The following is a 13,785-nucleotide window of genomic DNA, read 5'->3' as shown; positions in this document are numbered from 1 at the left end:
AAAAGAAAAATCCCCCCTGTCACAATAGTTTTGTGTGGCTTTATAGCCGAAATACATGTTACTCTTGCTACTGTTCTCTTTTTCTTTTTGGTTACTATTCTTTGCTCCCTTTTTTGTCCTCTTATTTACTTGTTTACAGGTGACAGCGAAGGCAATGGGACGGGGCTCCCATCTCCAGAGTTGTGCACGCCGAGGCAACACATGGGGTTGCAGCGCTGGAGGCTAGGCAGAAACCCTAGGGTTCCTGTTTCTGGTTTAGTTTTTGGGCTAGGTGGGCTAGGTTTTTTTTGTTGTTGTTAAGTTTAGATTGGTTTGGTTTTATTTTATTAGGCTTGGGCAAATTTGGGCCTCTACAAAGTCAATTATTAACACATAGTAATTAAATTATTCGTTTTAAGACAAATGACTCATGGTCATGTTATTTTTTCATCTATCATGTAATGTTGATGAGAGGATATCATTTCTTCTTTATTGGGTTATGAATTCCACAATCGTAAGTGAAGTTATATGATGCAGAAGTCATATGCCCAACATACCACTTTTTGACTTTATTACCAATTGAACTCCGGTTTTTAATACATCAAAGTATACGAGTCACACAAACATAGCTTGTTACTTGCTTAGGATTGAGGTAAATCACACTATAAACGCCACAAGTAAATAAATCCATAAACGAATGTAGAATTTATTCTACTTGGGTCATGTTCGATATATTGTTAGATTGACACATCTATATTTTTATTTTCTGAGAGTCATCCACTCCAATACCCAAAATAATGTATCTCTTTAATTGGATTTGATAAATAATATAATAATCTTTTAATCAACATGTTCAATTTTGATTAGACTATAAATCATTTAAATTATCTAATAATATAAGTTGTTCTCACATTACGATCCGATCACATAATACAATTTAATATTAATTAATTGCTAGATAATCAATCAGTGAATATTTGATTTCAAGTAAAAACCAGCTTAATTAATGTCATTAAATTTCCTTATGCGTTAATGTTAGCATAGTGATTTTACTTCTCGTTAATTATTATTCTTAATTGATATAGTTATTGGTAAAGCAGACTTGGGTTGTCTAATTTTGAAACATACACAACATAAAACATAATATTTGAGTATTTTGCAGATAATTATTTATTTGACTAATATATTTAGTTTTAATATGGATAATATCTTAAAAATTTCTTAAATTTTAATACCAACATCCGCTCTTCCTTCTTTTTGTTCTTCTTTTAGGATTTCAAGTCTAGTAATATCATGTATCAAAATGAAAATATTGAGTTGGATATTTAAGTGTCCAAACCATTCTAGCCATTCATTTCACCGAATCCGCTTGGATATTTAACTTTTATAAATGGTTGAAGCTAATTTTAAGTTTGATATGGGTATTGGATATTAAATTATTTGGGTTTGAATATTGATGAGTATAGTATTTAGCAATTAAACTATATGTTGGTTTATTATGGTGTTTTATAGATAATAATATTAATTATTTATGAAAAATGAATTAAATTAAAATATTAAATATAAAATTAAAAATATATATATAATTTATGTGGAGTAGCATTCTTGTATAAGTGGAATGAAAGTGACCTTTGTCGACATTGTCAACATAGATACAAAAGACATTAATTGAATGAAAGTTACCTCTGCTCTCATCCCTAAAATAGATATAAAATTAGCAGGCTGAACCTCTTGAACTTGATTCATTCCGTGAAACCAATTTTTTATTTGTGGGAAAACCTTGGGTAACCAATTAAGCAGATGGATAGTAGTTGTGTGGCAACAAGTTTTAGGATTCCGGAGCAGGTTTTGACGTCAAGTGGGCAGCGGATGCAGCTCTTGGGTTTCGGCACCGCAGCCTACCCGCTGGTAACACCGCAAGTTGCAAAGCAGGCGATTCTCCAAGCAATCAAGCTTGGTCATCGGCATTTCGATACAGCTTATATTTACGGAACGGAACAGCCGCTTGGTGAAGCAATCGTAGAAGCAATCTCGCTTGGCTTAATTATATCTCGAGACGAGTTGTTCATCACTACCAAGCTCTGGTGCAGCAATGCTTATGGAGAACTTGTTCTTCCTCAGCTTCGCAGGAGCTTGCAGTAAATTATATATGTTTATTTTTCTAATTTCAAATTAATATTTCCTTACCCTGAATAGACGTTGTGGCCACTGACATGGTAAACGGTGGCTAAAGTTTAAACTATTTCTACTGTAGAAATCTCAAGATGGAGTACGTGGATCTCTTTCTTATTCACTGGCCTTTAAGCTTAAAACCAGGGAGATACGAATTCCCAGTAAGGAAGGAAGAGATTAGCCCCATGGATTTCGGATCCGTATGGGCAGCCATGGAAGATTGCCAGAGGCTTGGCCTTACAAAGTCCATTGGGTTAAGCAATTTTTCCTGCAAAAAACTAGCTGACATACTTGCCTTGGCAAAGATCTCTCCTGCTGTTAATCAGGTAAAACTCTCCCTTTTTATCTCTGAATCTAGTATACACCTAACATAGTAGCATTCACTTTGGTTTCAACGTTGGGTTATACAGTGACGAAGTTTCAATTTTTTTTCCTGCAAGGTGGAATTCAACCCGTTGTGGAACCAGAAGAAGCTAAGAGAGTATTGCAAAGCAAATGGGGTCCTTCTCATAGGTTACTCCCCATTAGGAGCCAGTGGGACACTTTGGGGCAGCAGTAGAGTTCTGGAGAATGAGGTGCTCAAGGAAATAGCGAAGGCTAAAGGGAAGACAGTTGCTCAGGTCAGGTGCTTCTTGTTTCCTTTAAAACCAAAGCTAGCTATTTCGGACTTATTGATAGAAATTAGTCTGATTTATTAATCCACAAACAGATATGTTTGAAATGGGCATTTGAAGAAGGTGTGGGTGTAATCGTGAAGAGCTTCAATGTTGAGAGGATGAAGCAAAACCTTGAGATATTGGATTGGTCATTGAGCGAGGAGGAGCGTAAAAGGATCGGTGACCTCCCACAAAGTAGGGGTTGCACCGGAGAATCATTTGTCTCTGAAAACGGAACTTTCAAGACAATCGAGGAGTTTTGGGATGGGGAAGTTTGATTACATTTTCATTCTAAAAAATAGCCTTGAGTCATTATGTTAACTTGGAATTTATTCTTCATATTTGTTAAAATAATAAGGATGTTTGCTTGAATTAAGATTCAAAAATCTTTTAAGATATTTAAATATATTTATTATGTATTAATTAGTATATTTTTATTAAGTGAAACTACATTCAAGATCACTTTAAAATTAGATTTGTCTTATTTGTCTTATTTTAGTTTTTTTTTCAATTTAGTCACTTAATTAAAATGATTGTCAAACTAATTAGTATGTTAAAAATTATGTTAATTCACTAATAAATTACTAAAGTGGCACATTAACCAATTAAATAATGACACATGTCACTTTTTCTTATTAAAATTTAAAGATATCTCTATAATTAATTCAAAACGCTTTTTTTCCTTCCTCTTCCCTCTTTTACCTCATAAAAGGATAAACCAAAACCCACTCCCTGTTCAAGACCATCTCAAAATTACTTGTCCTTCACCATTTCTCATTTTCTCAGTATTCTTTGTACTCAATGATAATATGTTAATTTGTATGGTTTCTTGTGTTTAATTTGGTTTATTTCTGAATTGATCCTTGCTAAATTAGTGTTTTTATGATTTAATCTTGTCAGGGATGCAATTGGAAAAAACAAGCTAAAAGGGGCCAAATTGAAACACAATCATTGGAATAGGGCCAAATCAAAAAGGTGGAGGAAGCTAATGACACATCAAATATTTTGACTTCGTTAAAGCCAAAAATAGGAAAATATTATTTTATTTTATTTTTTATTTTATATTAAATTAGTTTAGGATAGGGGCTTTATGTTCTTAGAAAATCATCCATTAATTTTGTATTCCTACTTCAAATTGGAATAGAATTGTTCTTCCCTTTTCTTTCAAGTTGACGTGAGCTACTCCCATTTTCATTTTCATTTTGCTTGCTTTTATAAAATTGGGTTAATTTCCTTCCAAGTCCTTTTCATCCCCCAAATTCCTCCATTATCATCAACCTACCTTTCTAAACATACAAAGCATGATTAATTGCATGCTTAACTAAATTTCATCTTAGCTTTAGGCCGGTGTTCTTTCCGGTCGAGAATCGTGAGGTACGAATTCGTGCTAAAATCTGTCCAATCGGTATTCATTCTTTTCCTAAGTATCGGGATTGACAACTCATCCCTTAAGGATAACTCGATTACGAGTCAAAAAGTGCACGTTGGGTTGGAGTCGTGTTAGCTGACAGTTGGAGAAACGAGTCGACTGTGCTGTATTTGGATCCCCGAGAACAAATCGAGGAAAAAGTGATCAGATTTAAATGACCTATGCGGTTGAGGACGTTAATTCAAGTTGGGTTCTTCAGTTAGCAAGGTTGCTGGAATCTTAAATCGGGAACACATGTATCTCAGTTAGATAATCGATAAGGTTTGATTTTCAAGTCGTACCGGAACTAGCTACAAGAGGAAGAATTGGTGGTTAGGACGTTCTTAATTGCTATAACCTGTAACAGCCCGATTTTAGCTAAATCGGAACAGTGGTTTTGGAACCACAAATCTGAGGTTTTAAAATTATTCTAATATTATTTTTAGTTTTTAAAATATGTGAATATATATGTGTGAAAATTTCGTGAGCTAATTTTACCGTTTAATAGCTCAATTTGAGAAAAGGACTAAATCGCGTAAAATGCAAAAGTTAAATTTTATTTGATAAAGGTGTCTAATTGCTATGATTTAGTAAATTAAAGGTCCTTATGATGATATTAGACCATTTTAAATGTTGGTGGACAATATTAGACATCCATTATATGATTTTATAAGTTTATAACAAAGGCTAATAATGTAATTTGGTTATTTAAGTATAATTAATAAAAAAAAAAGTCAAATTTTATCATTTTCTTCATCACCTAGCCGAATTTAAAGAAGAAAAAGAAGCCATTTTACTCATCTAGGGTTCGACACTTGTAAGTTCAATTTGGTAAGTGTTTTGAGCTCGGTTTTTGATGATTTTTATATTTTCGAATACTAGCTAGCCCAGGGACTAATTTGCAAAATTTCTTAATGTTTTGAAAGTTTCCATTGATGGATTCATTTTTTTTTTGAATGTTTGATGATGAAATATTAAATCTTGATGATAGATATCAATGTTTTGTAAAGTGATTTTGTGTAGAAATGCTTAAATAGGATTAAATTGTGAAAAGTGTAAAATGTGGGGTTAAAAGTGTGAATAAATGGAATTAAAGGGCTGCTAGGGACCTAAGGAAGATTCGGCCATGCTTGGGTTTGATGAAATTTTGTGTATTTTGTGTTGTTTTAAAATAGGGACTAAATTGTAAAAATGTAAAATGTTAGGGGATAAAGTGTAAAATGTTAATTTATGTGTTTTTGGGTGAAATTGAATGAATATTTGATTAAAAGAGTTAATTTTGAATGTATATAGATCAAGAATAAAAGAAATCAGATTTAGATCGGGGAAAAACGAAAGTTATTGAATAATCGATCAAGCTTCTCTATTCCGAATACGAGGTAAGTTCATATGCAAATAAATGTCTTTCAATTGAATTACATGTGTTTACTTGTCATGGAAATTTTATAAATGTCGAACGAGCACTTACGAACAAGAATCGACAGAGTTACGATATCTGAAAGTCCCGTACGAACCTTAGGAATAGAATAGGATACGAATGTCATAACATTAGGTTATCGAGATGTGATTACATGTAAGACCATGTCTGGGACATTGGCATTATATTCAGATTATGTGTAAGACCTTGTCTGGGACATTGGCATCGTTAATCGATTTCGTGTAAGACCCTGTACGGGACAATGGCATCGATAAATAATAACATTTAAGACCATATCTGGGATATGGCATTGTATGAGCTTATGTGATTTTCGAGTATCCTTAACGATTTCGAATGGTTCAATGGGCAAAGTCAAGATGAGAAAGAATATGTGAATGAGCTAAGTAACTTAGGTACGTACGAGATTCATACGAGTATTGAGAAGTGAAGTAAATGATGAAATTGATTGTGATATTGAACATGTGTTCAATGAGAAAGGTTTGAGAACTTATGTGTGATTAGTTATGTTTAGCATTTTTGAGTTGATATGCAAAGGTTCATATTATAGCTTTATTTGTATATGACTTACTAAACTTTTAAAGCTTACTTTGTGTGTTATTTCCATGTTTTATAGATTATCGAAGCTAGCTCGGACTCAGGAATCGTCAGGAAATGTCATCACACTATCGATTATCTAGTTGGTGCTTTTGGAAGCTTTGTATATATGGTATATGGCATGTATAGGCTAGTGTCATTTTAGTATGTTTTGAGCTGTGATATTAGCCATGTGATTTGGCTTGTTAATGATGTAAATGTTGGTGTGTATTTGGCAATTTAAGTTCGCTTAAGTATGTGTTTGATAAGTGATATATGTGATGTATATTATGCCTTATATGTTGGCTTGATTTGGTATGTTTGCCATAGTTGTTGATATAGCTAAATGGTTGTTCATTTGGTTAGTTATTAGTTGATGTATTAATGCTTGGGAAGTTGACATATTGTGATTTGGCCTTGAGATGATAATATGGTGTGTTTTGTGATATAAAATAGGTGATAAGATAATGAGTTAATGCATTTGGAACTTACGTAAGTTGTGATGATTTTGGTTTAGTGAAATGGTATCATTTTGGTTGCTAGGTGTACATGAGAAAAGGGTGACAAATTGGCTTTGCAAATAGCCTATTTTTGTCCACACGGGCAAAGACACGGGCGTGTGTCTCAGCCGTTTGCGACACACGGTCATATTACACAGCGATGTGTCCCTTGGGGTAGTCCTTAAGTTCAAGTCAGTCTTGTGCACGGCCTAGACACACGGGCGTGTCTGGTGGCCATGTGAGACACACAGCCTTGGCACATAGGCATATGTGGCCTTTTCAAAGGGTATACGGGTTAGACACATGGGCGTATGGTTGACCGTGTGACCAAGTCAGTAACTCGCCTTAGATTTCACATGGCCTGGCACACGGGCGTGTCCTCGGCCTGACACATGGGATGCAAATGTTACATGTAAAAATTGGTTTGGCTTGGAATAAGGGTTAAATTGCATGAATTTCATTTTTCTGAGCCTAGGGACGAAATCAGAATTAATTAAAAGTATAGGGGCAAAATAGTAATTTTACCTAAGATATGAATTGTATTAAATTGAGTTAAACTTACTCGTATAGGTCCAAATAGACCAAAAACGGAGCTAGATTGAGGTAAAGAAAAAGTTGTTTATCTATCAACATTGTCGAGGTAAGTTCGTGTAACTAAATTGTATATATTTATATGCTTGAATTGAATGTTGTGTATATGATTGTATTGTTGCTATGAATATGAAATTAATATTATATTCGACAGTTCCTGACAAACATCAAGTCCCGATTGAATAAATTAATTTCGACGGATACAGGATTTCTCGTATTGGTTGTGGTCCTGCATATGTTACGGACACACCACAACTCGAAAGAGCATCTCGTTATTATGCCTCTCAAGCTTCCTATTATATGGTTCTTACGTCCCGTTAATAGCTCTTCGGAGTATCTCGATTAGTTGTGATTCTGCATGTGTTGTAGACACACCACAGCTCTTATAAACATCCCGATATATGGCTCTTCGTGAGCTTCTCAATTAAAGGCTCTTTGTGAGCTTCCTGATTAATGGCTCTCCGGAGCTTCCCGATATGGCTCGCTTGAACTTTGCAATATATGGCTATCTAGAGCTTCCCATTAATGGCTCTTCTGAGCAACCCGTTATTGGCTCGCATAAGCTTCTTAATTATAGCTCTTATGAGCTTCCCGTTATACAGCCCGGATAAGCTTCCCATTATATAGCTCACATGAGCTTCTCGCTATATTGCTAGAGAGAGAGATTCTCGTTTATGTGCTTGTATGAGCATTCTCAAATATGAATTAACGGATTATAGTTTTGTACACTTCGAGTGTACTATCTGTGTATCCATCGATATTTCAAATAAATTCAACGGGTAAAGTTCTAACATAGGATAATCTAAACTTGAAATGAATTATTATGGAAATATACATGTTATATGAATATATTATGCGGAAAGCATATATATAAGAAAATTTTTACATGATGAGCTCATTCTTGTTTCTTAATATTCACACGAAGTACACGACTAACTTGTTTCTTGAGATTATATGTGTTTAGGCAAATAGCCAAATTTTCTTTGGATGAATTTTGCATGCTTACTTTAAATAAAAATGAATGGTAAGTTAATTTCCTATTATGCTTACCTTGTATTATTTTTCCTGTTTTATAGCAATACAGAAGCTCGAAATGGTTGGAAGCTGGTCGGAGCATCATCACACTATCCTTCGGCTCATTTTGGTATATGTCACGAACTAAATTTTGGTATAATGGCATGTATAGGTTCAATTGGGCCATTGATGGTAAATATGTGTTTTGGTTATAAATAGCCATTGGAATAGCTTGAGTTGGACGTAATTTTGTTAAGTATATATTTGTGTGGCTTCTTCATGTTTGTTTTATTTGATGTGGTTGAGTGATGGATAAGTTATAGGCATATTGATATATGAAATGAGATAGTATATTTGGTATAAGTAAAAAAATAGATGTTTTCATTAATATGGTAAATTTGAATGATGAGAAATAAGGATGTATGACATGTTTATGACTTGATTTTGGTTAGTTTAAATGTCTTGGATTGGTTTTTGAATGTGTTAAAATGTTAGTGTAAGTGGAAGACCAAATGGGTGAGAAATACGGCTTGGAAATGGCCTTATTTAGTTCCACATGGGCAGAGACACGGGCATGTGTCTCAGCCGTGTGTGACACACGACCTACCACATAGGCGTGTGTTTCGGTCGTGTGTCCCCTGTATCTTTAAAATTTAAAACAGAATACTCAGGAGTTTTTACACGGCTTGGCACATGAGCGTGTAGCTTGGCCATGTGACCTCTTACACTTATACATGGCCTAGCACACGGGCGTGTGACTTGGCCGTGTGACCCAACTCAGAGAGTTATGTGGGTATGGACATGGCCGTGTGCCCTATTTTGAATGCCCACACGGCTTAGGACATGGGCGTGTCACATGGCTGTGTGGCTCACTCAGTCTGACCACACGGGTATGTATCCTCTGTACCTTGGAAAAATTTTGAGATTTTGCAAAAAATTCTCTAAGTACCCGGTTTAGTCTCGACTTATTTCTAATGTATGTTTTGGGCCTTAAGGGCTCATATAAGGGACTTTATAAATAATTTCTGACATGAATGTTAAATAATATGAAATGATTGTATTTGTTCTGTATATTTCGATAATGCTCCGTAACCCACTAGACGAACTCATGGGTTAAGTTCTTTATCCTTAGAAGATAAAATTGATAAGCTGACTAACGTTTTTTAAACTTTGCTTACAGATAAAACGAGCCCAGCAAGGTTGTACGAAATTTGTACTAAGCCAGACCATCCGACGAACTCTTGTCTGATTTTATATGAAGATTCGACAAAATAGGCGAATGCTGTCGGGAACTTTCCAGGACCGCCCCAAAGGCGATATGACCCCTACTCAAACTCGTATAATGTGGGGTGGAAAGATTACTCGAATCTTAGTTATGGGTCGAATCAGCGGTTCAATCACTCATACCAACAAAGGCCGCTACAGAATCAACAGATACCACCCCCAAAGTCGTCTTTGGAACCATAATGGAAAGGCTAACCAATAGTACTGAGAGATTCCCACAAAAAACTAACATGCATTTGCAAGATTTGGATAAGCAAGTGAGCAAACTTGCGCTCACAGTTAGCCGTTTGGAGTATCAAGGTAAGCTGCCATCCCAAACTAAGCCAAACCCTCAACACAATGCAAGCGCTATGAAATTGAGGAGTGAGAAGGTTTTAGAGCCTATACCTAACACGAGCTGTGATCACGACACTAGTCCTGCCCATGACACTAGTCAAGATAGTGAGAAACTTGACACAGAAGTTCCAATAGAATCAGCACCAAAAAAATCATTTACAGTACCACCTCCGTTTCTTGGAAGACTTGTCCAGTACAAGAAGGAGCGAGAAGAGAAGGAGATCATCGACACCTTTCAAAAGGTAGAAATCAACATGCCTCTTCTCGATGCGATTAAGCAGGTCCCACGATATGAAAAATTCTTAAAAGATTTATGCACGAGTAAAAGGAAGCTCTTGGGTAATGAAAAGGTAAGTGTCGGAGAAAATGTCTCCGCCGCTCTACAAAGGAAAATACCGTCAAAATGTAAGGACCAAGGTATGTTTTTCATATCTTGTAAAATAGGTAGTGTCAGTATTAAAAAAGCAATGTGTGACTTAGGCGCATCAATTAATGTTATGCCTTTGTCAATTTATAAACTACTTAACGCGAGTCCTTTGAAGGAAACATGTGTAATTATTCAACTTGCAGATAGATCTGTGGTGCATCCAGAGGGAGTATTGGAGGACGTTCTTGTCAAGGTAAATGAGCTAATATTTCCTGCAAGCTTCTACATTATCGATATGGAGGATGACAATTTGGCTAATTCATCTGGCATTCCTCTCGGGGGACCATTTTTAAGCACCGTACAAACAAAGATTGACGTATGAAGTGGGATAATCACTATGGAATTCGATGGGGAAGTAGTGAAATTCAATGTCTATGAGGCCATGAACTGCCCTAGCATGATTTCTAATGTTTCTAACATTGATATAATCGATCCTTTAACTGAATTACATTCAAAATATCATGACGAGGATGAATTACGAATTTTTCTTTGCAGAAGTCTAGACTTTGATGCCATGAAGAAACTAGAGGAGTGGATAACCTTTGAAGAATCTATTCACGAAACAGTAGCTCATATGGAGGTATCGCAATTACGGAAAAATTTAGGTAAAATTTTTAAATTATCTCCTTCACAGACTAAGCTTGTACCATTTGTTTTGCAAGCTTCAGAGCTGGAACTCAAACCACCTCTAGACCATTTAAAGTACACTTTTCTCAGTAAAGAAAATACCTTACCGGTAATAATCTCGAGTAAACTTACAGGTAATAATCTCGAGTAAACTCTCGAAGGTAGAAGAGGAAAATTTGGTACGAGTTCTCAGAGACTATAAATAGGTAATTGGATGAACGATATCCGATATTAAGAGGTTGAGCCGTTCAACTTGCATGCACAAAATTCAAGTTGTGGATAATGCTATTCCCAACATTGAGGCTCAAAGGCGTCTCAATCCACCCATGATGGAAGTGATAAGGAAGGAAGTTCAAAAGTTACTTGATGCTGCGATGATCTATCCCATTTTTTACAGTAATTGGGTCAGTCCGATCCATGTAGTACCGAAAAAGACCGTAATTGAGAATTCGACAGGTGAGATGGTTCCCACTCGAGTTCAAAACGGGTGGAGAATCTGCATCGATTATAGGAAGTTGAATTTCTTAACTCGGAAAGATCATTTTCCACTTCCTTTTATTGACGGAAGTCTCATTATTGTTGTCTTGATGGTTACTCAGGATTTTTCCAAATTCCAGTGGCTCCGGAGGATCAAGAGAAGACGACATTTACGTGTCCACTTGCATGTTCGCTTACATATGAATGCCGTTCGAACTTTGCAATACACCAGCCACGTTTCAGAGGTGCATGGTAAGTATATTTTCTGACTACGTTGAGAAAATAAGTGAGGTGTTCATGGACGACTTTACTGTATATGGTGAGTCTTTTGAGGTATATTTATTAAATCATACAAAAATCTTGGAAAGATGCTTAGAATTTAATCTTGTTCTAAATTATGAGAAATGCCATTTTATAGTAGATAAAGGATTAGTTCTAGGTCATATCATTTCTGCTGAGGGAATTTCTGTCGATAAAAAAAAATCGACATCATTAACTCACTGCTATACCCCACAACTATGAGGAAGATTCGTTCTTTCATTGGTCATACAGGTTTCTACAGAAGGTTCATTAAAGACTTTTCAAAATTTATGCAACCGCTTTGCAATCTCTTACAGAAGGACAAAGAATTTGAGTTTGACCAATCATGCAAAGATGCATTTGACACGCTCAAACATAAGCTCATTTCAACACCTATCGTTCAACCACCAAATTGGAATTATCCTTTCGAAATAATGTACAACGCTAGTGACCATAGCGTAGGAGCAGTCATTGGAAAAAAATCGAGAAAGAACCACACGTCAACCACACGTCATCTCCTATGCTTCTAAAACTTTGGATGCTGCCCAAATCAATTATTTGACCACAGAAAAGGAGTTTCTAGCTATATTCTTTGCCTTAGAAAATTTTTGTTCGTATTTATTAGGAACTAAGATTGTGGTTTTTTCTAATCATGCAGCTTTAAAATATCTAATTGGGAAGAAGGAAGCAAAACCGAGACTTATAAGGTGGATACTACTTTTGCAAGAGTTCAATCTCGAAATAAAGGATAAAAAAGGACGTGAAAATTTGGTAGCTAACCATCTGAGCCGAATTCCTCCATCGAATAATGTAACACCACTTAAAGGCAATTTTTCGGATGAAAGCTTACTTACTACTCAAACGATTTTTCCTTGGTATGCAGACATGGTGAATTACCTTACTACAGGTATAGTCTCTTCTAACTTATCGCGATCTAAAAAAGATAAGATCAAACCTGAGTCGCGATATTATATTTGGGATGACCCCTATCTGTGGAAATACTGTTCTGACCAGGTAATTCGACGATATGTCGTAGAGACTGAGGTAAAATCGATTCTATCTTTTTGTCATTCTTATACATGTGGTGGACATTTTGGCCCTAAACGGACTGCGCATAAAGTACTTGAATGTGGACTATATTAGCCACATATCTTTCGAGATGAATATTTTTTCTGTAAAACATGTGAAAAGTGTCTAAGGGTAGGAAACTTGAGTCGAAAAAATGAAATGCCTCTAACCTCTGTACATGTTTGTGAAATATTTGATATATGGGGCATAGATTTTATGGGACCTTTTGTCTTGTCATATGGTAACATCTATATTCTACTGCAGTTGACTATGTGTCGAAATGGGTGGAAGCAAAAGCCACTCATCATGCTGATGCAAAAACAGTAGTTGATTTTCTAAAGAGTTATATTTTTTCCAAGTTTGGCACACCGCGAGCATTGATCAGCGACCGTAGAACGCATTTTTGCAATAAGGTAATGAAACGCTTTTGACAAAATACAAGGTAGTGCAACGAGTCGCTACAGCTTATCACCTTCAATCAAACGGTCAAGTGGAAGTGTCGAATCGAGAAATCAAGTTGATTTTGGAGAAGACCGTCATGCTGAGTAGAAAAGATTAGAGTTTGTGACTAAATGATGCATTGTGGGCGTACCGTACGGCTTATAAAGGACCCATAGGTATGTCTCCCTATCGACTAATATTTGGTAAACCATATCATCTTCCTGCTGAGCTAGAACATAAAGCGTTTTGGGCGGTCAAGCAATGCAACATGGAGTTGGAAGTTGCAGGTAAGCATCGTAAGTTACATATTCAGGAACTTGAGGAAATTCGACAAGAAACGTATGAGAGTGCCTAAATTTATAAAGATAAGGTCAAAGCATATCATGACCAAAAGATAACCCGTAAACAATTTATGGTAGGACAAAAAGTATTGCTTTATGACCCTACATTAAGAATTTTTGCAGGAAAAATTCAGACTAAGTGGTTAGGGCCTT

General features: G+C 35.8%; 1 protein-coding gene across 1 annotated transcript; it reads left to right on the top strand.

Moving 5' to 3' along the window:
- The first annotated feature begins 1,612 nt into the window (after positions 1 to 1,612).
- On the top strand, positions 1,613 to 3,193 carry LOC108474677 (non-functional NADPH-dependent codeinone reductase 2-like). The gene is made up of 4 exons (XM_017776671.2): positions 1,613 to 2,117; positions 2,234 to 2,477; positions 2,592 to 2,771; positions 2,861 to 3,193. The coding sequence occupies exons 1-4, from the start codon at positions 1,780 to 1,782 to the stop codon at positions 3,083 to 3,085; spliced, it is 987 nt and encodes a 328-aa protein (XP_017632160.1). The 5' UTR covers positions 1,613 to 1,779; the 3' UTR covers positions 3,086 to 3,193.
- Positions 3,194 to 13,785: the final 10,592 nt, after the last annotated feature.

Source organism: Gossypium arboreum, chromosome 3, assembly GCF_025698485.1.
Source record: "Gossypium arboreum isolate Shixiya-1 chromosome 3, ASM2569848v2, whole genome shotgun sequence".
NCBI lineage: Eukaryota > Viridiplantae > Streptophyta > Magnoliopsida > Malvales > Malvaceae > Gossypium > Gossypium arboreum.
The sequence above is the reverse complement of the archived record's forward strand: the minus strand, read 5'-3'. Positions and strand labels throughout refer to the sequence as shown.

Bases quoted from the DNA above. Each gene is read 5' to 3' on its own strand.
- LOC108474677 (XM_017776671.2), top strand. From the start codon at position 1,780: ATGGATAGTAGTTGTGTGGCAACAAGTTTTAGGATTCCGGAGCAGGTT. The intron at 2,118-2,233 runs GTAAATTATATA...TTTCTACTGTAG, and splicing joins CAGCTTCGCAGGAGCTTGCA to AAATCTCAAGATGGAGTACG. The intron at 2,772-2,860 runs GTCAGGTGCTTC...ATCCACAAACAG, and splicing joins AAGGGAAGACAGTTGCTCAG to ATATGTTTGAAATGGGCATT.